At 54.3% G+C, this 23,366-nt stretch overlaps 6 protein-coding genes across 6 annotated transcripts; 3 read left to right on the forward strand and 3 right to left on the reverse strand.

Annotated features, from left to right (window-relative positions):
• Window positions 1–1,010: 1,010 nt before the first annotated feature.
• Window positions 1,011–3,041, reverse strand: V2A60_009149 (uncharacterized protein; the record flags this gene model as incomplete). Its single annotated transcript, XM_083260417.1, has 4 exons — window positions 1,011–2,225; window positions 2,275–2,541; window positions 2,586–2,716; window positions 2,762–3,041. 4 exons carry the CDS (start codon window positions 3,039–3,041, stop codon window positions 1,011–1,013), a joined length of 1,893 nt encoding a protein of 630 aa, XP_083116543.1.
• Window positions 3,042–4,048: 1,007 nt separating this feature from the next.
• On the reverse strand, window positions 4,049–7,802 carry V2A60_009150 (DNA-directed RNA polymerase I core subunit RPA135; the record flags this gene model as incomplete). The annotated part of the gene is made up of 2 exons (XM_083260418.1): window positions 4,049–7,270; window positions 7,332–7,802. 2 exons carry the CDS (start codon window positions 7,800–7,802, stop codon window positions 4,049–4,051), a joined length of 3,693 nt encoding a protein of 1,230 aa, XP_083116544.1.
• Window positions 7,803–12,484: 4,682 nt separating this feature from the next.
• Window positions 12,485–13,486, forward strand: V2A60_009151 (P-loop containing nucleoside triphosphate hydrolase protein; the record flags this gene model as incomplete). Its single annotated transcript, XM_083260419.1, has 4 exons — window positions 12,485–12,534; window positions 12,711–12,783; window positions 12,838–12,857; window positions 13,078–13,486. The coding sequence occupies 4 exons, from the start codon at window positions 12,485–12,487 to the stop codon at window positions 13,484–13,486; spliced, it is 552 nt and encodes a 183-aa protein (XP_083116545.1).
• A 1,374-nt stretch (window positions 13,487–14,860) lies between these two features.
• V2A60_009152 (uncharacterized protein) lies at window positions 14,861–16,495 on the reverse strand (the record flags this gene model as incomplete). The annotated part of the gene is made up of 4 exons (XM_083260420.1): window positions 14,861–14,966; window positions 15,006–15,205; window positions 15,380–16,027; window positions 16,244–16,495. The coding sequence occupies 4 exons, from the start codon at window positions 16,493–16,495 to the stop codon at window positions 14,861–14,863; spliced, it is 1,206 nt and encodes a 401-aa protein (XP_083116546.1).
• Window positions 16,496–18,749: 2,254 nt separating this feature from the next.
• V2A60_009153 (pyridoxal phosphate-dependent transferase) lies at window positions 18,750–20,334 on the forward strand (the record flags this gene model as incomplete). The annotated part of the gene is made up of 3 exons (XM_083260421.1): window positions 18,750–19,029; window positions 19,150–19,408; window positions 19,545–20,334. The coding sequence occupies 3 exons, from the start codon at window positions 18,750–18,752 to the stop codon at window positions 20,332–20,334; spliced, it is 1,329 nt and encodes a 442-aa protein (XP_083116547.1).
• A 1,987-nt stretch (window positions 20,335–22,321) lies between these two features.
• On the forward strand, window positions 22,322–23,362 carry V2A60_009154 (uncharacterized protein; the record flags this gene model as incomplete). The annotated part of the gene is made up of 3 exons (XM_083260422.1): window positions 22,322–22,520; window positions 22,725–23,105; window positions 23,241–23,362. 3 exons carry the CDS (start codon window positions 22,322–22,324, stop codon window positions 23,360–23,362), a joined length of 702 nt encoding a protein of 233 aa, XP_083116548.1.
• Between the last annotated feature and the right edge of the window lie 4 nt (window positions 23,363–23,366).

Genomic DNA, 23,366 nt, shown 5'->3' on the forward strand with positions numbered 1-23,366 from the left:
TGCCAAGCTGTCAGGTCTGCCCCAACGAACAGGGAAGAAGAAGCCTGTTGCTCGGTCCACGTCTCGTTTCACCTCGTCTCCGGCAAGGCTCACGGTTCTTCTTTTGTATAGTTCCACTGTACCCTTGATACTCCCCCGGTCTGGGGCGTGGTCGTAACAGAGAAAGAATGAGGCCTCCTAAAGAAGGAAGAAGGGGGGGGGGGGGGGGGGGTTATACAAGACAGAGAGAGAGATCAAGGGAAAGGGAGGGGAGGGGAGACGACCAGAGGGGGCGATTGACTTTGATCTCCAAACCCCAGTCTTGCAAACTCACACCCCCGCCCCCCTCACGAGACGGCAAGGACGGCAAGCAACCGCTTTGAAAAGAAAAAAAGCCGTCTGAGACGAGGGTACGGCGCGGAACCTCGGTCTCCCGGCCCCTCCCTCCCCCGGCCCACCATCCCCGTCGTCGTCGTCCATCTTCGGAGCCCACGAGAGAGAGACTGGTCGCCTCGCGCTCGGCAAGGCGACCCGTCAGCTTCGACGCCGCCTGAGAGCCGGGACCCGGGTAAAATGCATTCGGAAAGGATGAGCGAACGAGGCCGTGCGAACGCCAAGGGCAGTAAAAGAAGAACAAAAAAAAGCTCCAATTCATGTACCTGGCTGTCCATCTGGCTCATAATCCCGATCAACACCGTGTAAGCAAGTACCGAGTAATACACCCGACAGCCCGATCGCTGAAACTCGCCGCGCCGTCGCCCCGTTTCACAACCATTCACCTCAAACAATCGTACAAGTCACAAGCAACTGCTCAACATGAAACAAATAAACATCCATTGGCAGACTATAACAGGTACTCAAACATAACTACCACATGGCTAGGAATAATGTGACCATGCTCTCCGAGAAAATAAAAGCCCTGGCCATCGCCAATAACTGCCACCATATCGAAATTGCCATAATACATCTAACCTAAAGTATGCAACCAAAATCGTCTGTTGTAATGCGTCTTCTGCAATGCTTGGCGGCCATCATGTTTCGTCACTCCATATTGTCCACTCCCATGTAGGCTTGCCCCATGTAGGGAGCTCGACATCGCTCTCAGGGACCTTGACGCGAGCGCTAGAGATTTCGATGTCGAGGCCTTCAACACGGGCCAACTCGACCACACTGTCATTGTGGCTGCGTACTCTGACCTCTAGCGTGCGCTGCAGGAACGGCCTGACGGCGCTGGGATCCAAGTCAGGCAACGCTCCAGTCGCGACGAGTTTCATCAGTGCCGACGTTAGCGGTAACGTGCCAGATATTTTTGATTGCGATCCCGTTGACCTATTCATGGCAAAAAAGGCAACGGCGCCGATTTGATTTGGCGACAAGGCCCAATCTGCCGGATTATCTGCGGGTGCGCCCACAAAGAAATGGACGTCAAATACTCCCTCCAAAGCCTCGACATTGACTTGGACATTTGCAATCCATTCCGTGTACTCACCTGCCCTCACAATCTTGTCCACAGGAGGATCTGTCGCTGTCAGCCTGATATTTGGCGCGCCTTTGGTGGCCTTTGTACTCCAAGGCCCACCCGTCCTTTCCAATGCAGCAGCTCTGAGCTGTGCATCTTTCGCGGCGATGCCTGCTGGACTGGAAGCGCCGTACCAGCTGTTTATTTTACGTACAAGCGACTGCTGCAGGGCAACTCCGTCACCGACGTGCAAGCGTGTATCAGTGTACGTGTATCCGAATACCTCCGTCGTGCGTGATGTGTCAGAAGTCCAAAATGTATCTGATGTAGCATAAAATGGAACCAGTGGACTTGAAGAATCTTGGACAGTTCCTTTTGGCGCCGTGTAGCTTGTTTCGCCGGTTGCCATTGGTTGTATCCATGCAGTCGGATTGAGTACCTGCCAAATTGACACAAGACGATCTACCATGGTGTGATGCAAAAAGAAGAGAGGATCAAAGGATGACAGTGGAACATATGTCATGTGTCCCTTCAAGCCTCCGTACAAATGAATGACGTCGTGGATGGACTCGAGGGAGTCAAGGTTTGACATTTTCTGAGAAGCAGCCCAAGCCTTGTTGCCAAAGGCATTGAAGTCGTGATAATTTGAGAATATAATGTAGAGTCGTTGTTGTAACTCGGGCAATTTTGACAGGAGCGCAGCGCTGACCTGGAAGTTTTCCGAAGGCGGTGCAGTCTCACTAATAGTCATGTTGGGTGCTCGCTTGGTCTCGTTCCAATGTTTGAGCTAAATAGTTAAACACTACTCAATAAAACCTGTATACCGACAGACTTACCGGGTTCCAGATAAAAGCATCTTCATCTACTGGATGGAATATGTATGAGAACAGCGGGTTGCGAATGTATTGTGCGCCGTTTGGCCCGTATTGTAGGATTACTGGGCTCCAGAAGCAGTCTGGAAAGTGTGTCTCGCCCGGAGGAGCAGGCAAGCTCCAGTCCCAGTACGGAATACGGAACCGAGAGGCAGCCTGCTGGTACAGATTTCGCTCTGTTGCGTTGGTGAACAGATTGGCAATTGCATTTGCCAGTTTAAACAATTGTTGCTGTAGAGGTTAGCCGAGTCCAAGTCAAGGGATTGCTTTTTTACCTCGTAGAGTGCTAGATAAGGTCGGTGCCACGTCGGAAATAAGACTGAGCTGTGAGTGCAATATCCCGACTGGCTCGCTCCTGGCGCGGGCTGGACGCCGTTCCAAGGCTGAAACGGAACGCCATGTATGCCTATGAATGTCAGTGGATAAATTTCGCCTGGGTTGGACGCCTTACCGGCAATCTGGTACCATGATAGTGACTGGTCCTGGCTGACGGACTGAAACATACTCAGCGCCAGAATGTACAGATCCCACATGTAGCCGTCCTTTCTCAGATCGCGAATCTCGGGTCTGATAGGCGTGCTTCCATTAGAAGCCAAAGGTAGTTTGCCAACAATAATCTTGGCCGAAGGATCCTGTCTGCGAACGAGCTGGTTTGTATCAATGCCATAGTCATATGACAGCGCCGTGGAGGCTACCACGCCGGCAAGCGTGAGCACCAGTGCCAAAAGCATGTTGAGGGTGTCGAGCGGGGATTGGCAAGTCGAGGAAGAAATCTGTAAAGGGAATCAAGATCGAGGTATTCTGGTGTCTTTTGTTCGAGTTTCATAAGCTGAAAGAGGCAGATAGTCTTGAGTATGCGAATATCGACTAGGTTGGTTTCAATCACGATCTAGCGTGTAGGCAAAGACGCGCGTATTGCGTTGCTTTGTAGCTACAAGACAAGCTTTCCTCGGCCTTTTAAAGTTGTTAAATCAGGACAGGAGCAAGCCGTTCGTTCGTTCGTCGGCAGGCGTCGGGTGGCGTTTGTATCTCGTGGTAACCAGAAAATGATGGAATTGTGTATCCCCCCAAACGAGGGAGGGTTATCTGAAATGAGAACTGACAGAAGGAGAAGAACAAGAACGAAAAAAAAAGGAGGCGAAAGACGAAAAGAGAAGCCAAGAATGGGGGAACCAGGGCGTTTGCTCTGCAGGAGACGGAGTCGCGCCGTTAAAGGGCTGACGAACGCGTTCGCGAGCAAGAAGTTGCCGTGTTTGGTGCCTGCCCAACTGCTCGCGGACCTCGGAACGTTTCATCTGCGTTGCCCGGCTGCGTTCCTCTTTCCGTCACAGAGTAGGGCTGGGCGAAGTGTTAACCAGATTCAAGGTAGAGATGCGAATTCCCAGCCGTCTGGTGCATGCTTCCTGTTGCTTGTGGCGCGTCGGAGGTCGCGATGCCACAGCCACGCGCAAAGACTCGCTCGCATACAGATCGTTTGTGCAACAATATTAGCATGCAAAACACGACCAGTCCCAACCGAATGCCCTCTCATGCCACAGTCACATGCCAAGATCAAGGTAAAAGGGATATAAGTTGATGTTGTCATAATTCAACCGCTTAGCTTATGCTCATAAATGCGCCCCCAGATGTATACAAACGGCCCCGTGACTTGTGCCACATCTGTTCTAAAAACAACAAGACAAAACAAGACTATCCACAAAATTTAAAAAAACAACGAAGTCGACTTTTTCCCTTTGCGTCACGCCTTAATGGCTGTCAGTGGCAGCGGCTTCAACGCCCCCTTGCGTGGCTCGTCATCTTGGTTGATTCCGTACTTGAGCTTGACACCCATTGCGGCTAGCTCGACGTCGAGGTACTTGAGCGCACCTGGGACGACGACCTGCGTAGTTTGGTCGCCGCCGACCCACGAGTGGCCCTGACCGTCCTCCCAAATCTCGCCCTGAATCTCCGTCAGGTCGATGCCTTCCTCGTCATCGAGCCGTACGGCGCAGTGGCGGCAGCGCACCACGCTCGGTGCCTTCTTCCTCGACGGTGCAAACTGCGACACTGTTGGCTGTACCGACAGGAAGGAGCCGCATCGACGACAGATCCACGATTTTGTGTAATCGGAGCAGTTGAGCAGACGATCTTGCAGCAAAAACGCCGTACCGTGCGCCAGCAGCGCATCACGCTCCATTTCACCAACACGGATACCGCCACCACGCTTACGACCCTTGATGGGCTGCCCAGTGGTTGGCACAATCGGACCTGTCGTACGCACTTGGAATTTATCGTTGACCATGTGACGCAGACGCTGGTAGTAGACGACACCAATGTAGATATCCGCACCTAGCTCCTCTCCAGTGATGCCCGAGTACATGGGCTCGTTGCCATGATAGCTGTAGCCCGCCTTCATAAGCTGATGGCCAAAGTAGTCGGCCGCTGTGTGCTCTTCGTTGAACTTGAAAGGCGTCGAGTCTTGCGCGAGACCGTGCAGTGCACCGGCCTTGCCAGCCAACGACTCGACAAACATGCCAATCGTCATTCGCGACGGGAAAGCGTGGGGGTTGATAATGACGTCGGGTTGCATGCCGGATTCGGAAAATGGCATGTCAATGGCTGGCCACTTTTGCGAACAAACACCCTTCTGACCGTGGCGAGAAGAAAATTTGTCACCGATAATGGGCGAGCGAGGAATGCGGAACTTGATTGAAATGGTCTGGAGAGGCTCGGAGCCGGTTTCGGCCCCAATCAGCCGCACTTCCTCGATGAATCCAGTCTCGCCATCCTTGTATTTTTCGTAATGGGTGATGCCATCCAAGTTGACCAGGTCGCCACGGTAGTCGGGCGTGACTGTGTGCCAAGCACAGATGACATCACCCTCCTGAACAAGACGGCCGACGTGTGGCAGACCATCATCGTCCAGCATGCCCTGGTATGCCGCGCTGACGAAGCTGTGAGGGGCGAATCCAAAAGCTTTGGTAACACTCTTGCTTGCCTTCGTTCTGGAGTCGTCCTTGAGCGACACCTTCTTTGTCTTGTAAACTGTACCATGGCCGAATCCTCTCTCATGCGCCGACTTGTTGATAATCATGGCGTCGTCCATGTCGTAGCCAGTGTATGAAATAACGGCAACAACCACGTTGGTACCGTTGGGAAAGTTGTCAAAGCCGTAAGCGTTGTGTAGCGGAGCACGAACAATAGGCGTCTGACCGGTCTGCAGACGGTACGACTTATTGTCTGTACGGTGTACCAGTGCTGTACCAGGGGTACCCATGGTTTGCTTACCCATCTGACACTGGTACATGTTACGCGGCGACTGGTTAAAGTCCGAGAAGGGAGTCATGTTTGCCAAAATGGACAGAATGTTTGTGGGATCAAACTCGACGTGGGTCGACAGGCCAGATTCAATCTCCTCAGGCACGACGGCGATAGACATGTACGGCTGCTCGTACGGACCAACCATGTCCTCCTTCTGTAGAGGCAGATACTTGACGGGACGAATCATGCGAGAGGGTGTCGACGTCATGTAGATGCCGGGGTACGAGCCACCTGTGGATGGTGGAACGTAACCGATCTCGAGGTGCAGGGAAACCCCGCGGTTACCCTCAACCTTCCAGAAGCGGAGGCAGTCTGCAATACGTAGAGACTCCTTGGGCTTGCACCAGCCGAGGATCTTGCCGTCGAGCATGATGACGACGCTCTCGGCCGTGGAAGCAGTAGAAGTACCAACAGCACCGAGCTCGGTGACGAGCGCAGGCACTTTGGAGACATCAATGTGATCGGTCATGATTTTACACTTATGCGCCAAATGGTTGAGAAGCCCACAAGGAGCACCATCAGGAGTGTGGACAGGGCACATGAAGCCCCACGATTCGGGAAGAAGCTTTCGGACTGCTGTCGTCTTGAGCTGGGCGAAGAAGGCACCACGATGAACCATGCGGAAATGGGCAATGAAACGCAGGAAGTTGAGCTTTTCAGCAACGACAGTGAAACCAGCGACCTGCTGAAGATCCAAACCAGAGGGACTGACCAGGTTACCAGTGGAGAGGAAGTACTCCAGCGAATTGCCCAAGTTTTCGTTGGCCTTGCGGAAGATAGCTGTGGGGAACTCCTTGCGGAATTCTTCCGAGTGAAACGTAATGCTGGGGTGTCTTCGGAAGTACTCTCGTAGTGAGAGACGAACACCGACTCCAAGGAACTCATCTAACCTCTCTTTGATGATCTGTCCATATAAGAAGCCACCGAGAAGGATCTCCTGGTTTTGGATCGCGTCGGGGTTGTCAACAGCGCATTCACCAGCGACGAGGGCGTACAGTTTGCGGATCATGAACAAGAGCATTTTAAACTTTTCGTTGTCCTGTCTTTCGGTGACTTCGACGTTACCGAGGTGTACGAGAGCAATTCTGCGCAGGAACTCGGTGCCAACATCATAATCAGACATGGTCTCTGGGACGCCAAGGACAACTCGGAACTTTTGGCCGAGGTATGCTCGAGTTTCCGACTTGCTGTATAGACCGTAGGACTTGTATGTGCGCAGCAGCAGCTCCACACGATCGGTCAGGAAAGTATTTTCAGTCGCTTTGCTACCCATGGGACCAATGAGGCCCTCGAAAATCTCGCGATCGTTGGTCTCCACGAGAGCCTTCATAATCATGATGACGGGCACGAGGTATTCGTTCTTTCGCCATGAAAAACGGAACGTCACGTTACCATCGTTGAGGTAGTGCAGGACGTTGGTCTGTGAGGTTTCGTCGGGCCGAACGGAGCGCAGAATGATACCAAACGGGGAGTAACCGGGGCCACGATTCTGGAAACTGGGTCGATTGATGGCCATGGGAAAATTTCGCTTGTTAAGTTGCAGCATACGGATGATCTTTTCAATACCGTTGACGACAAAATAGCCTCCGAGCTCTTCGGACTCTTCCTTGCGCTGAACAAGCAGAGCAGGCGAATTATTTTCGAGGTGGCAGCGGTTGGACTGTGTCGTGTTAGCGCTTCACGCGACACCAGGTTGCTGGGTTGGCGGCGGCAAAGCATACCTTGAGCATAATGGGAATTTGACCCAGATCACGGATAAATTCGTGTGAGTCGCCACCGTTGATGTTATATTCAAAGGTCGCCGAGAGACGCCCCCGGTATGTGACATGTCGCTCTCTGCATTCGGCAGGAAAAATTTCGCGGTTCTTGGCCATCTTGTTGGACGGGGGCACTTGGGGCCGATTCAGCATCACTTTTGTGATACGGACATTCAGCTTATTCTTGCCGTCGGGGCCCTTTCTCTCGTCGCCGTCGAAAAAGGTCTTGGTGCCAATATCGGCCAGGGCATGGTCGAGGAGACTGGGCTTGCCATCGTCTCGAAACAAACCATTGAAGGACTCGATGTGAGGGTTGACTGCCAATTGGAGGGCGGGATATGCAGTGTGATCTTTGGGAGGGTTCCGAAAGAGGTTTTCTCTTCTTAGAATATTATATTCGTGGTCCCAATCGGTCCGTGTCGCCGAGGGAGCCATTGTGATGGTTAAATGCAGCAAACGGTTGAGAGCTTCTCAAGTTGCGCCGGCCGATGGAAGGCGCTATACCTCTCCAATATCAAAAGGGCAGACTGCGGTTGGTCACACGCAGTGCATTTGGAGCCCGAGATATATATGGCTTGGGTTGACAACGCGAGTAATAGTGAATCGAAACAAAGTTGCGTTTGCTCTACGCTCTTAGACCAGCCTTCGACAAGCTTTGCTGCGACTGTCGGCAAAAAAAAAAAAAAAAGTTGCGATAAGAGAAAGTCACATGAGATAGTGGTTATCGATAAGGCGGCACCCACCAACTCTGAAGTGGGGGGCGGGTAGCTGGAGACGGTAGCGGGCAGGTCATGGAGGGGCGGCCGACCTGCAGAACTGCAGGCAGCGCTGCGGCAACAGTTCGCTCTACCTTGGGGCAAGGGACAAGGGGCCAGAGGCCAGCCGGCCAGCCCAGCTACCTATACCAGTCGCGAAGGGCCCTTTTTAGGCTGTACACGGCAGTCGTTCGTTGTGTTCATTTTCGGTGAAAGGTGTCGTCTCTCATAGGTGACAAGAGCCGATGCCTTGCAGGGCCAGCCCCTCCCACTTCGTCTGTGGCCCATTGGGCGGCATGGGTATACAGTGGAAGCTCGACACGGAAGCAAGACACGCAGGTTGAGCCCCCAGTGGCAGGTGACGGTTGCGGTGAAGATGGATGGGCTGAAACTTTGAGAAGCGAGATGGCTCTCTCACCTTGCGTGACGGCAGCTGGTATCGCGCCGGACATGAGGTTTCACGGCGACGGTCGCCGCGTCGAAGTGGCCCGATTTATATTACCAAGGCAGACGAGCTCCATGTTCACCCGCGGAAAGGCGACAAACGTCCATTGCGAAGCCGCAGTAGCGTGCGAGGCCTATTCTGAGGCCAAGTCTGTTGTGATGCGAACCGTTACGTACCATTTAGGGTGGTAGCGCAAGCAAGGATCTCAAGCCACACGGGGCTTGGACGAGGCAGGAGGGGCGTCGGCCTGCATCTGTGGCCTGCAGCATGAGACCTGGTTCTGTTTTTCAGTCCATTTTTTTTATTTGGCCTGCAGCAGCAGATGACCATGGTAAATGAAGAAAGTGGACGGATGTGATCTAGGAGAGGGGAAGCTCGTATCTCGGCGAACTGCCACGCCGTCCCCAGCATTTATCATATATCACTGGACAGTGTGTGAGCGGAAAGGACCCGGCTCATCATGATGGGAGCGCATATTAGGCAGACACGGATAGCGTTCAGGACAGACAAAGGCAAACTTTTTTGCTTGGTCGCCTTTTCCAGCCATGGCTTCATGCAAGCTGCACAAGAGCCTGCACGCTGCACGCTGCACGCTGCACGCTGCACGATGCAAGCCTCTCCGTTCTCCCGGCGCGAAGTAGTGGCCCTTGACATCACAGCACGAGGTTAGGGGGGCAAGGGGACGGCGGGCGGAGCAGTGACATGGAGTGATGGTGTCTTGAATGCACTTGCAATATCAGGTTGAAGACGACGAATTTGCCTGGGCAGATCTGGTGGGTGCGAGCAGGGGCCACGCGAGGCCTCTGCTTACCAGTAGGCCGGCAAGTAATGTAAGTACAGTTGCTGATGAAGGGTTCATGCTGAGTCGTTGACCGGGCTCCGCGAACAATATCAGCCCCGAGATATAGGCACTTGCATGCAAAGAGAGACGATGACACTGAGTCGGTGAGCCGGAGTATTCAACGTGCACACAAGTCAGAGCTGCAGGCAGCCGCCAGTTCTATTTCAATACTTATAGACGTACTCGGAATAAAAGGAAGTCCGGACAGTGTATCCCGCGTCACACTGCACATGTAGCTAGCGGAAAGGGGACAGGACGAGGGATGGCATGATGCACCACAAGTGCTGCACAACAAAGTGTGCGGCACAACAAGTGGTGAGGTGCGCCCTCGCGAGCATGAGAGTCACTACCTACCTCTGCCTAATTACTTGCCTAGGTTCGGAGCACTGAGTAAGTTATTCCGTAGGTACTTGGCACCAGCATGCAGCCTAGTGAGCCAGCGCTTCTGCAGCGTGAGCGATCAAGAAACCTTGGCGGCGGGAGCTAGATTTGAAAAAAGAAAATAAGAAGCGGGAAGTCAGGACTCGGCTCAACGGTGGGACATGGCCACTTGCGACCTGCTACCCAAGCAACCAAGCAAGACAGGCCGGGTTGGAGCCTCGGGATGGTTAGGATCGACCAGGTAGCGTACTGGTAGACGACAGCAGAAACAAATGAGAGGGTAGCCGTGGGAGGACATGGTTGAGGGTCTGGTGACACTGGCTTGTGGAATGACGTCTCGTCGAAGCGGGCGCTGCGACCTTGTTGCGCGCCCAGCTATGTAGGTAGGTAGCGAGGATGGTGATGGTAATGGTGGTGGTGGTAGTGGTGGTAGTGTGCTTGGGTATGTAGATGGACGAAGACGAGTGGGTGATGTATCAGTAATCATGACACTGAGTGCTTTGAGTCTGAGGCTGTCGGTTGGTTGTATTCGATAGCAAGAGGGTCCTGCTGAGCGTTTTCGTTGTCGTCTGTCTCGCCGTGAATGGTTCACGTCTTGAAGTCTTTTTTCTGTTAACGATGCCATGTGCAAACAGGGTGCTATGTACTCCGGAGTACGGAGTACTGACTGGTACAGCAAGGTAATGAGGTTGAGTGGGCCTGCAGTGTCTTTGGGGGGTCCCTGCTTGCCTGCTTGCCTGCCATGCCTGCCCGCCTCTGCACGGCCCCGGCGGCTACCATGCAGCAGCAGAAGAAAAAGCAGATCGGATTTTCAGCCAATCAGAGCAGCCATGTGGTTTCTGATTGGGATACACAAGGATGGTTTAAAAAAGAAGAAGGCGAAAAAAAGAAGAAGAAGCAAAAAGCTCGACGGGCTCATTTCAAGAAACAGGACATACGGGAGATTGCACTCGACGATATTGGGCGCCTAACTGGCCGTTAGGTAGCCGTAGCTCTCCATTGGTTGAGCTATCTTGGCTCTGTAAGTACTGAGTACTCCGTACCGAGTACTGTTCTAGCAATGGAAGACCATTTACTTGAGTAAGTACTTACTTATAGAACTTGCCTACAGAAGTACTGACAGAGGCACCAGCCTACTGGGTAGTAACAAGGCAAACCACCAACCACCACTAAGTAAGTTAGTATTATACTTACTGATTGCTATACCTGAGTGGGTAAGTATCTGCTTGCTGGCTTGTCTGCCTATCTGGCTCCAGCACGTAAGCTACTTTGGTACTCTGAAAGGTGTGTAAGAAAGTACCTACCTGTTACTTAGCTCGACTATGTACCTTACTAAGTAATCGATATAGAGTTCCGACTACGGCGGTTTGGCTCTCCAGCCGGGAAGCTCTTACGCGCTACAAAACGGGCTGTTGCAGCCACTGGCAGAGTCAGTCGTGGGGGTTGCAGTTTAGAGGGTACCTTGGCTCTAGACTTACTTACTCCCAGTAAATACCTAAGGTAAGTAGCACCTGTCTGGCAATCTGGGTAGGCAGGCAGGTACCTGGAGGTAGTACTAAGAAGCAGGCACTGGCTTGTATTACTTAAAGCAACCACTGCGTAAGTACTTATCCAAGTACCTAGGTTAGTAGGTGCCTATCTACCTCTTACCCAGGTTACCAGGCACGCACCAGGGCAGGTACCAGGTAATTCCATCCCGCAGGTAACCTAACAATTTACTTGCGAGGCAGAGGACTTCCTGATTTCTCTGGCTCTCTCTTTTCTTCTCATCTCCATCGGATTTCTCACTCATTCTCTCTCTTACTATCTCCTCCTCTCTCGCTAGCCGCCTTGTCTACTCATGGCCGTTGTGGCGCGGCGTACACCAACCCTCCTCGCCGCCGACTTCTTTGGTACCTCCGACCAGGGTATCGTGGCGGGCCGGGCGACCACCTAGCGGGCCTCTGCAGCGCCTTACCAGCTGCCTGCTGTGGCAGGTGGGGTTGCAGACGATACCACGGCCGCAGGTACCTTTTCAGTGTCTTGCCTCGCCTTGCCCTCTCTCTCTCTCGCTCTCGCTCCCTCTCTCGTCCCCTCCCGCTCACACTCCCTTTGCCTGCAAGCAAAATACCCTTGCCTGCCACTCTCTAAGGTGCCTACCTACCTAAAGTTATTCTACACGGCCGCAACACCACACCTTTTTCCCTTCCTCTCTCCCACCTCGTCAAGCTCCAACCGCACATCGGCATCTTTGGTTTCTGCCTCGTTTCCGTCCCTGCTTGCGGCTCTCTGTCCGACCAGCGAGCTCTCCTGGTTGGCAGATCTGAAGTGGAGGATATTGTGCCGCTATACCCTCTCGCCTGAGCATCTGGGGCCAACATTATTACACCACCCTACCCTCAAGCTTGCCCCAAATACGACCATCCCGGAACGACGCACCCAAGTCCCATCTCCGGCTGTCCTTTGATCGATCCAAGCTACGCAGCTCTTCACAAGGCCCTTTCTCTTCCATACGCCCTGACCGCAGCGCACCTAGCTCGTAGCTTGTTGCGCCTCGCCGCAAGGCTTCTCAGGCACCGTGCCATCACGCAAAGAGCTGCCAGCTTCGCCAAGCAGAGCTACACCTATACTCGATCGAACCCAACCGAACTCTATACCTTCACACTCTGCCGAGCACGCGCCAGGGGACTCTGCCGTCCCAGGCCAGATTGCCAACATGGCCGGCTTGTTCAGAAAGGTGTACGACTGGCTGATGCGCACATTTTGGTAAGCTTTCGCTTGATCCCACCGGCCGGTCACATTGCGCCCGGTGTTGAGCTGCGATTCGTCCCCGGCCTCACATCGCCCATGAGACGCATCGCCTCCCCGACAGCCACCCGTGCTTGAGGGCGGACCGACTCGGCAACACGACGACCTGTCCGCTGACGCACACCGATTTTTAGGGCTCAGGAAATGGAAGTCACCGTGGTAGGCTTGCAAAATGCCGGCAAAACCTCGCTCCTGCGTGTATTATCGGTATGTCATGGAGCCATGATTGTCTTGTTCCCCTCAGGCTAACCTGTTGGACAGGGAGGAGAGTTCACCGTCGAGTATGTATAACACCCCGCTGGTCCTCGTCTGTCATGATGCTGTGGCTCTTGCCCGTGCCTTTGCTTCTCAATTCGCCATCATCTCCAGGGTTCATTGGGACCCAGCCGTAATTTCTTTCCGCTCCCTCCTCGTCCAGTCGTTGTAGTGGTAGTTATTGTTGCTGCTGGTGCTGCTGGTGCTGCTGTCGCCGTTTTGGCTCTTTGACTGACTATTCGACAGCTCCATACCGACAGTCGGGTTCAACCTGAAAAAAGTGCAGCACGGACACGTGCTGTTGAAATGCTGGGATCTTGGGGGACAGCCTCGCTTTCGAACCATGTGGGAGAGGTATTGCCGTGGTGTCAATGCCATTGTCTTTATCGTCGACATTGCCGACCTGCCACAGATTCCTGCGGCCAAAGAAGAACTGCACGCATTGATGAGCTACCATTCTCTTGGCGGTATCCCGTTGCTGGTACTTGGGAACAAGTCGGATCTTCCGGATAAAATGTCGGTTGACGACCTGATTGAGGCCCTTGGACTTGGCGCGATACAAGGACGCGAGGTGTGCTGCTATGGTATCAGTGCCAAGGAGGAGACAAACCTCGATGCCGTTGTTCAGTTTCTCGTCAAGTGGGCAGGACGGTAAACTGTGATGAAGAAACCTTGTGTATATGGCCGCCTACTAGCGCAACCCACCGGTCGGCGTTTTCTTGTCTATTTTTCTTTCTTTTTTTTTCCCCTTTTGGTGATGTCGGTGGAAGACTGGCTCATTTTGGTTTTCTTTTCATGTTTAGAAAGAGGAGCGACACAAAGGCAAAGCAGAACCGAAGGCGACATCGGTGTGCGCTATTTCATGTTATCCGGGACGTCTTTGGGCATTTTGCGAGGGAGCATATTTTTGTTTCGGTTTTTTGTTCTGTTTATACTGCCAGTCTCTTATGGCGTAGCAAGCGATTGGGGCCATATGATGAGAGACGAGACACGAATAATGACAAGCCAAGGCGCGACTTCTAGCAGACATCAGCACGCGCGAGTTGAATCGTACAAAGAGAACAAGTAAGCGTTGGAACACGAACCCTTGAGCGCCGGCTTGGACAGTGTGCGGTTAAATGTCTGCCGCGCGAGGACGTCTGGTTGAGAGGGCTGTGCGTAACTGCGGCACGGTAGAGAAATGGCAGGCAAGGGAAAAAGGAAATGAAGCGGGAAAGAGAAGGGACAAGGCAGGGTCATATATCGCAGGGCCGCAGCCACGCGCATACCCTTCCCGCGGGGCCGCAAGAGACAGCTGGTGCTGCATCATGCCAACTCATCTCTGCAGTCTGGCCTGGTTGCATGCGTGGGGCCGAGAAAAGCCAGCGCAGCAAGCTTGCACTACCAGAGCACGTTGTCGCGGCATAATTCTGCTGACGCGATCGATCAGGCTTCTATCGGCCATGAGTATGCAAGAAATGACGGTCGCTGCGATTTTGTGATTTTCCCGACTGGTGTATTGCGCTGTTTATGGCTTCGCACGAGACGTGCGCATACCAGAGCGACCCATGCTGAGTCGCCCGTGTAAAAGGTGCGACACACTACTATTGCTGCATCCGGTCATACGATGGATGGAGGAAGGGTCGCTGCCATCACAATCAGGTGAAACAAAGAAAAAAAAAGGAAGGGGCTGAATCTACAGGGGAATTCTTTTTTTTAAAAGAAAGGCTGTATTTTTTGAATGTAGAGCAAGATGGGCTGCCGAAAAAAACACCACGATAAACGAGCGCGGTCCCTCCCTTGGATACGTGGATTCGCTGCCCAACGCTACCTTGTTGATGGGGGCCGAACTATTGGCCTGTGCAGCAAGTGCCATGTATCTCTGCATGAGAGCCACACTGTCTTGAGACTTGTTTGCTTTTCGTGGCATGCATGAAAAGGAGGCCAGCCTCTGGGCAAACCGCTTCCAAGCCTGAGAGGACCGAGGTGATAATCTTCTCTCTGTCCCTCTCTCTGTCCCCCTCTCTCTTTATATATATATATATACTTCTCACGGACCAGACTGTCCACTCATCTGCTGGCCTGCTTGCGCCGTCACCAGGCTTTCACTGGCCACGGCCTGGATCCCCGCGCACTCAAAGTACACGACGGCCTTGCTGTATATATATATATATATATATATATATATATCTCACGGACCAGACTGTCCACTCATCTGCTGGCCTGCTTGCGCCGTCGCCAGGCTTTCACTGGCCACGGCTTGGATCCCCGCGCACTCAAAGTACACCACGCCCTTGCTGACGACGGCGCTGAGCGCGTACCACGCCACGACGCCAAGCGAGTCGACGGCGCTGACAAAGGCAAGACTGGAGAGCACCATGGTGCCGTAAAGGATCTACGTTTGTAAATGCATCATGTCAACAAACACGCAAAGCACAGCGTCGCAACGTTGGTTCATGACAAGCAAATGAGGGGCGCGGAACTTGGTCACTCGACCGGTTGATGAGAAAAAAAAAGCGAAAAAAAAAAGAAAGCAAGTAAGGACGAAATAAAGAGAAAAAAAACTCACATGAATAGGCACCCCAACGTACAGTGCCATGGTCATGAGCGAAAAGCCCAGCGCCGGCCCGTCGCGGCTTTCCACTGGCAGCTTCTCCGCAAAGGCCCCCGGCATGACCTCTCTGCCCAGCATCCTGCTGACCTTGCCCCACGGGCCCGGCCGTCTCGGCGCGGGCGGCGTCGGGGGTGACGGGCGCAGGCTGAGCAGCATCGCCAGCCAGCCGCCAGCGTGCAACAGCACGACGGCGGCGTGCCACAGGGCGGGCAGGTAGACGCGGGTGGGGACAAAGGTGCAGACGGTCCAGACGCAGAGCTGGTAGGTGCGGTAGGCGCTGTTGGCGGCGGCGGCGAGCGCGGCGGCGTACTGGGCGGCCGAGACGACGGCGGCGGCGGCCCGCTCGTGGTAGCCGAGCACCCGCGGCGCCGTGTACGGGAAGCAGCCCCGCACCTGGGGCGGCAGCGGCCGCGCGAGCGCCTGCAGCCGCTCGGCGTACTGGCCCGGCGGCGGGCACGAGGTGGCCGGCGCCGCGGCCGACAGCAGCAGCGCGAGGACGGGACGCCGGAGCGCCACCATGGCCGTGTCGGACGGCCGGGGGCTGATCATTTGCAGAATGGTCGGCGCGAGGCCGAGCACGACGGCGGCGGCGCTCATCTCAGCCTGGGGAAAGAATGAACCAGTTGGGATAAGTCAAGTCTTTTGAAAAAAAAAAAAGAATGGCTTGGAGCCGTTGGTGAGGAGGAGGAGGAGGAGGAGGAGAAGGGGGAGGAGAAGGAGGAGGAGAAGGAGGAGGAAGAGCAGAGGAAGGAGGCAAAGAACGAGGTGGAAGAAGAAATGATGATGATGATGATGATGATGATGATGATGCCTACTCACCTTGCGGAACTCTGGAAACTGCTTCAGCAGGCAGTCGAGAACCGTGTAGCTCGTACGCGGATCGGAAAAGGTCGCATTGCGGTAGTTGGCGATTTGCTCGCGGCATGCATTCTGGAGATAGTCCTGCAGGTACGGATTCCACGCAGGGAAGAAGTGCTGGTAGAGCAGCGTCGAGTGTGTTGCCTTGGCTCCGGCGGCGGCGGCGGGCGAGACATTCAGCCCAAGCAGGAGAGCAACTATCAGCCAAATCATTGAAAGGCACAGTGTTGTTGGCACGACGTGGTATATCGAAATATAGACCAATTAAGCAATGATAGTACGGTTCTCTGCTACTTGGGCCTTGCTCAAGATTTAAAAGAAACAGAAAAAAGCAAGAAAAAAACTGGCGCTTACACGGTTATATCGTGGAAATGGCCGCGGGAAGCCAGCACCGATCAGGTACCGACATATTATACTATATCGGAGAAGGGAAAGCTTAATATATTACATCGGATCTGGTGAGAGAGGCTTGCTTGACCTTGCAGCTGAACCCAGTGGAAAGCTGCATGGTCAGCAACAGCCCATATAGGCGCCGAGGCTTGCCAACAAGGCACAGCTTTGCAGGTCCGTGTTGTCGGAGCTGAACGACAGGGGGGACTTGCGTGTCACAGTCGGTCCCATGGATGCTGTTTCGCAAGGATAAGAAAAAGAAAGCACAAGACCAAAGGAAAGCACCACAAATATTAGAAAAAAAAAGTTGTGAAAAAAGAGGAGCTCATAAGCGCAGGCGGATGTTGCTGGCGAATCGACTTGTCGTTGCGAGGATGAGGCTGAAACGTCGGGCCCATATGCGGGCCGGCGCAACGGGCCGCATATGCGATACACGCCGAGGCAGACTCTAAACTCGACATTGTAGCTTTTCGACGAATGATGTCGAGTGATGACTGGTGCAGGTCGGGCAGTCTATTCAGAGAGTTTAGAAAAAAAGTCAAACTTTTGTCTGATAATGGAGGTTAATGAAGCTGGACTGGATGACCTGTCCCGGTGACCGGCGGGCTGGCCTGCATAGGAAGCAAGCGCAAACATAATGGTTGAAACACACACACACACAGAAAAAGAAGGAAAGAAAGAAAGAAAGAAAGGAATGGAGGGAGAAGGGACAGAGTAACAAACATAAATAATCTAAATAGATGCCGAGAGAGCTGACAGAGCTTCTTGAAAAAAAAAATGACGGCGAGCGAAAGGCTCAAGGGGGGGGTGTAGAACTGCTCGATCTGCGAGGAGACGTGATTAAATCCGCAAATTCGTCGTGACTTTGAAACTTGGTTGAAGGAGGTTCCTAATTGTGTCGAGGTTACAAATCCTGACTGTCCGTGTACAAGAATTGGCGACGTTGTCGACTCACAAAGGCTATTATTCGTAGTCGGAGCTCGCACGCCAAGCAGGAGCTGCAACGCGCTCTGGAGGAGTAGTCTGTCTCTTTCCAAGGACAATCCAAGGGCATGTTTGGTCATTGTGACTAGAAATGAGGTGGGATCTTTTTTTTTCCTTTTTGGCCTACATTGGGAACTGGCGGGAAATTGACCTCGAGCCACGAACTTGGTACAGGGCAGGGGCGGGGGCGGCAAGTTGACTCGCTGCCGCTACAGTAGACGCGGAACAGAAATAGCACAAGCACTGCAAGCTGACCTACACGACTCGGGCAGTTGCTAGGTGAAGGAATCGTGATGTGGTAGACGGACGGGCTCATGGGCAAAAAGCGGAAGCGCGATTGGATGCAACCGTGCCCGAAGAGTTGTATTCGCGTTTTTTTTTACGACTACTACTAGGCTCATGATGATGATATGTTGCATCACAAATTTTGAATATAGATCACTCGCCAAAATTTTGGGAGCCTCTTTGCAAATACCAACCGCACGCAGTCTGGTTAGGCTGCGTGTGTACATGGGGAGCCAGTGGTTACGTGATATGAGATGATGTCATTGTATGGATCCGTAGAGAAGAGTATTTACATTTTCAGAATACGATCAGAAAGCAAAATTTCAAACATGGAGATGTATAAAAGAAGAAGAAAAAATCCGCTGGCTAGGAGTTCAACCCGACACCCGGGCACGGGTTTCCCACCGCCGTGGACCGGCCGGCCCGGCCGTCGTTCCTCCGGGCAGTCCATTCCCCGCGGCCGTTGCTTTCCGCGGTCAAGCAACAAGGGGGGGGGAGGGTTGCAGGGTTACCCACACACGATTCCATCCGCCCCCGCGTCTTCGAATGCCGATCCGGACTCGGTGTGTGTCCTCTTGTTACATCGATTACTTTTTTTTGTTTTTTCTCCTCGTGCTCATCAACGCGATTGGACCAAGCAACATCTGCAACACCACCCCCTCCGGGCTCCGTCAAACCCACCACCCAGAGCGGCAACGGCGAGGTCTTTGTCCATTTTTCCCGTGCCGAAAAAGCGGGGGAGGACCCCGGTTGCGCCCTTTGCGGACACTATAGGGCGCGCGCGCGTGTTGGCAAAAGAGACTCGATCATGAGTAGCAGACTCGGCAGCAGCGCCGCTGGACAGTATATGAAGCGTTTGCCGCCGCGCCGTGTCCTGCGTTTCGAGAGCGCAGCAAAACATCATCACTATCCGCACGCGCACATTGTTCGCTCCACCGCAACGGGCAGGACAGAAGCAGCGAGGAGAGCCTTTTCGCACTGCGCAGCACGTCGGCAACCAATGGCTGGCGGCGACAACGACGAGCAGGGTGGTGGTGGTGGTGGTGGCTGGGTCGGCGTCAAGGGCGCAGGATCGCTGGACCTACGCAGTATGTTTTTTTTTTTTTTTAAAATATATCTCGTCTTGTTTTCTGAGAAATCCAAAAACGGGCGGCCTCCTTGTGAACTCGGGACCAGTTGCGCTAATGTGCCTTCATCACGTTTTACAGGTGATGTGATGACGGTGCCTACGCCCGCGATGCTGGCCGCCGTGGCCAACTGTACGCTGCGTGACGACGTCTTCAACGAGGACGCGACGACGCGGGATCTCGAGGCCCACGTCGCCCAGCTTGCCGGCAAGGAGGCCGCGCTCTTTGTCACGTCGGGCACCATGGGCAACCAGGTCGCTCTGCGCAGCCTCTTGACGCAGCCTCCCTTTGGCGTGCTGGCCGACCACCGCTCCCACATAATTCTATATGAAGGCGGCGGGTGTGTACTCTCTCTCTCTCTCTCTCTTCCCCTCTCTTCCCCCCTCTTCCCCCCTCTCTTCATCCCTCCCTCTCTCTTCCTCAACTACGTCTCTACATAAACATGCCTGACCTTGCTTTGTGCAACTGATTTACAGAGTCTCGTCGCTGACCGGCGCCACCGTCCAACCCGTCGTTCCCAAAAACGGCGTGCACCTGACGGTCGAGGACGTGGCGGCGCACGCCGTGGTGAGCGACGACGTGCACGCGACGCCGACGCGCGTCATCAGCCTGGAGAACACGCTCAACGGCATGGTGATGCCGCTGGACGAGGTGGCGCGGATCGCGGCGTTTGCGCGGGCGCGGGGCATCCGGATGCACTGCGACGGCGCGCGGCTGTGGGAGGCGGTGGTGGCAGGCGCGGGCGCGGGCTCGGGCGGGCTGCCCGCGTTTTGTGCGCACTTTGACACGGTCAGCCTGTGCTTCTCCAAGGGCCTCGGCGCGCCGGTCGGCAGCGTCGTGGTGGGCGACGCGGCGACGGTGACGCACGCGCGGCGGGTGCGCAAGGCGCTCGGGGGCGGGATGCGGCAGCCGGGCCTCCTGGCGGCGGCGGCGCGCGTCGCCGTGGACCAGACGTTTGGCGCGGACCCGGACGGCGGCGGCGCGGCCCTGCTGCGGGCGTCGCACGAGACGGCGCGCAGGGTCGAGGCGGCGTGGAGGGCCCGGGGCGGCGGGCTGGTGCACCCGGTGCAGACCAACATGTGCTGGCTCGACCTCGAGGCCCGGGGCGTCTCGGGCGAGGCCTTTGCCGCCCTCTGCGCCGACGAGGGCCTCGTCGCCTCGGGCGGCCGCCTGGTGACGCACTACCAGATTGCCCAGAACGAGGCCGTGGTGCTGCCCAGGCTGGAGAGGGTCTTTGACAGGGTCCTCGGCGCGACTAGTCGGTAGAGATGCGTGTATACACGACGGGGGCAAGAAGTACAAAAGTAGAATGCATCTACAGCTATGAAGAGTAAAATAAAATAAAAATTCAACAGTACAAGGCACACTGCGCGGTTTTCAGCAGCTTACACGGGCATGAGGCATGAGGCATGAGGCATGAGGCATGACAAACCTGCAACGAGACATGCCTTGTAAGTAGTCGTGCCATGATTCTTGTCAAAGGGGTCCGGGTCCGCAAATCAATGGCTTTCTCCCCCTCTTTTTTATCCTTGATGAAATGATTCGACCCGAAACGCCGCGGGAGTATCTGGACACAGCGCCCTGGTATTTCCCTCTTCAAAAGGTCGGCATTTTCCTCTTCTATTCAGCACGGAGTACTGATACACACACACTCCGCGAGGACTTTCAACAGCGGCCATTGCGCGTGCCAAGGAACATTGGAGGAGAAATTTCGGGTCCAAAAGGCAAAAATGACGGAATTATATTAAAAAAAAAAAGGAAAAAAAAGGCAACCAGTCTAAAAGTCGGGCTGCAGATTCCCCCTTGCCCCTCCCCCTTTCTCCAGCACGCGGCGCGCCAAGGTTGTCTGTTGCGGCAAAACCCGCTCTTCTTCTGCTTCTTCTCTTCCTTCCTCTTCTTCGTCTTCTTCTTCCTCCTGAGTCATGGATGATGGATTGCATTACGCAAAGGGGAGGGGGGGGCAAAGCAGGGTAGGTGGCAACCCAAATTCGGGCCAAAAAAAATTAAATAAAATTCTCCTCCCAAGATCTAAAATTACTGAAAAAAAAAGGCGCCTCCAAAAAAATGGGCGACGTCACCAAAGCAGGCGCAGTCTTTTTTTTTATGGCTTTTTGCCCCCCCCCCCCTTCTAGTTGCCAGTAGTTAAGAAGCCCGATTGTAATGGCCAACAGTCGCTCTCCCCGCGATTCAGCTTTGTGCCACGGGCTGCCCAAGGCTTTTTTTTTTCTTTTTCCTTAAATCAAGAATTTTTAAACCAAGCATAACCAATGCCTTCTTCAATGACTAGTTCAACTACTCCTTACTAGGAATACTGGGCTCCCCAATAATTAGCGTGGGGGGAGGACCACGCGGTGGCGGGCTTACCGTCAATACAACCACCTTTCTCCCCCCCCCTAAATTCCACGGTCCAGACCGGATCGCCAACCAATTCGAGGGGGGATGCCATCTGAATGGATCTTTGTTTTTTTTTTTCTTTCTGTTATTTCCCTCTTCGTATTCATCAATTCTCAATCGAGAGCTAGCGGGCCTGCGCCGCGCGTACCCGATTCCATCTCCATTGTCCACCACAAAACCCATGCGTGAATGTACTGGTAGCGGCCAATCCTTTCACATGGTTCGCCACCGCGTGTAATAGTATTACATACTTAGTACTAGGCACCAGTAACTATGCATCTGCAAGGCTCTGAGCCGAAACAGAACAGCCTCTTTCTGTTGGCCCCCCCCTCCCCCCTTCTCTAGCGCCGAGCGATGAGACCTCAGCTGAATCAGGACAATAGGGAGACCGACCAGGGCTGAGGAACAAAAAAAAAACATAGTAACAATAATAATAATAATAATAATAATAATAATAATAATAATAAAAACGACGAATGCATGGAGACCCTTGGCGCACCCGTCTCCACCAGTCACGGCCCATGATTCAATTTCTCAACCTGAAGCCACTTGCTAGATTAGGATTCGGCGCCGGCGAGTTCCAATGCAATGCAGCCCCAGGGAACCGTTTCTGTTATTATTCTCGCTCGTCTCATCTAGTACCGAGTAAGTAGAGAGGTACCCTCTTGTAATTTCATTTCGCCTATTTCATTGGCCCCCCCCTCCCCATCTCCTCTAGTTTGAGAGCTTGTTCTGTTTCTCCTTCTTCTCTTTCTCTCTCCTCTCTTCTCCGATCGACACCTTTTCATACACTCGTTTTGAACAATAGACTTTTTGTTTTCTTTTTCCAAAACTGCTATACCAAACAAAAACCATCAAGATGAAGTACTCCGTCGCTGCCACTGCTCTGGCCCTCGCCTCTGGCGTCGTCGCCAAGCCCCAAATCACCAACTCGGGCTCCATTGACCCCAAGGAGGGCGAGGCCTTTACCCTCAAGCTCTCCGGCTGCACCGCCGGCTGCACCGTCTACCTGATGCAGGGCCCCAAGGACCACCAGAAGCCTGTTCAGGTCCTCGACAGTATGTAGTCTCTCTCCTCTCACTCACCTTCGCACGCACGCACGCACTCTCTCTCTCTCTGCGTGTCTGTCCTTCTCTCCGTCGGGCTTCGACAACCTACCGCGCGCAAGCCGCCGTCTTTGCCCTCGGGCGGGAGGAGAGATCCAGCAAGCAGTGACAGACACGCCGATAGTAGGACAACACGGCTGACTCTAGATCCCGCAGGCTCCGCCACCACCTCGGCCCAAATCACCCTCAACAACGTCGGCTCCGGCAGCTACAGCATCCGCGTCAGTGACAACTCCGTCACCGGCAGCGCCGCCGACGACAACAGCAACAACGACTACACCGGCATCTTCACCTACACCGGCACCGGCCCTACCTCGTTCCCTCCCCTGTCCGGCTCCGCCAGCGCCACCTCGAGCGTCGCCAGCGCCTCCTCCAGCGCCAGCGCCAGCGCCTCGAGCTCGTCCTCGGCCGCCACCACCGACTCTTCCTCTTCCTCCTCCTCCGCTTCTTCCGCCTCCTCGTCGGCCACCAGCGCGTCGTCGTCGTCCGCTTCCGCCACCAGCTCCTCCAGCAAGAGCTCCTCCACCAGCGCCAGCAGTAAGTTTTCTTTTTTTTTTCCGCCGCCGTAAACCTCTACCCCCAGGACCCGGCACCCTCCTGCCGGGGGTTCTGGGCTGTACTCCCCGCCGATACGCGACGACAGTGTTGACTGACCATGTTTTGCCCTCACAGAGACCTCGACCAGCGCCTCCGCCTCGGCTACCAGCACTCCTCCCCCCGGCAGCGCTGGTAACATGCTTTCCCTCTCGCCCCTGGGCCTGGTCGGTGCTGCCGCTGCTGCCCTTTTCCTGTAAACTG

Source organism: Cordyceps javanica, chromosome 6 (genome assembly GCF_051103115.1).
Source record: "Cordyceps javanica chromosome 6, complete sequence".
Taxonomy (NCBI): Eukaryota; Fungi; Ascomycota; class Sordariomycetes; order Hypocreales; family Cordycipitaceae; genus Cordyceps; species Cordyceps javanica.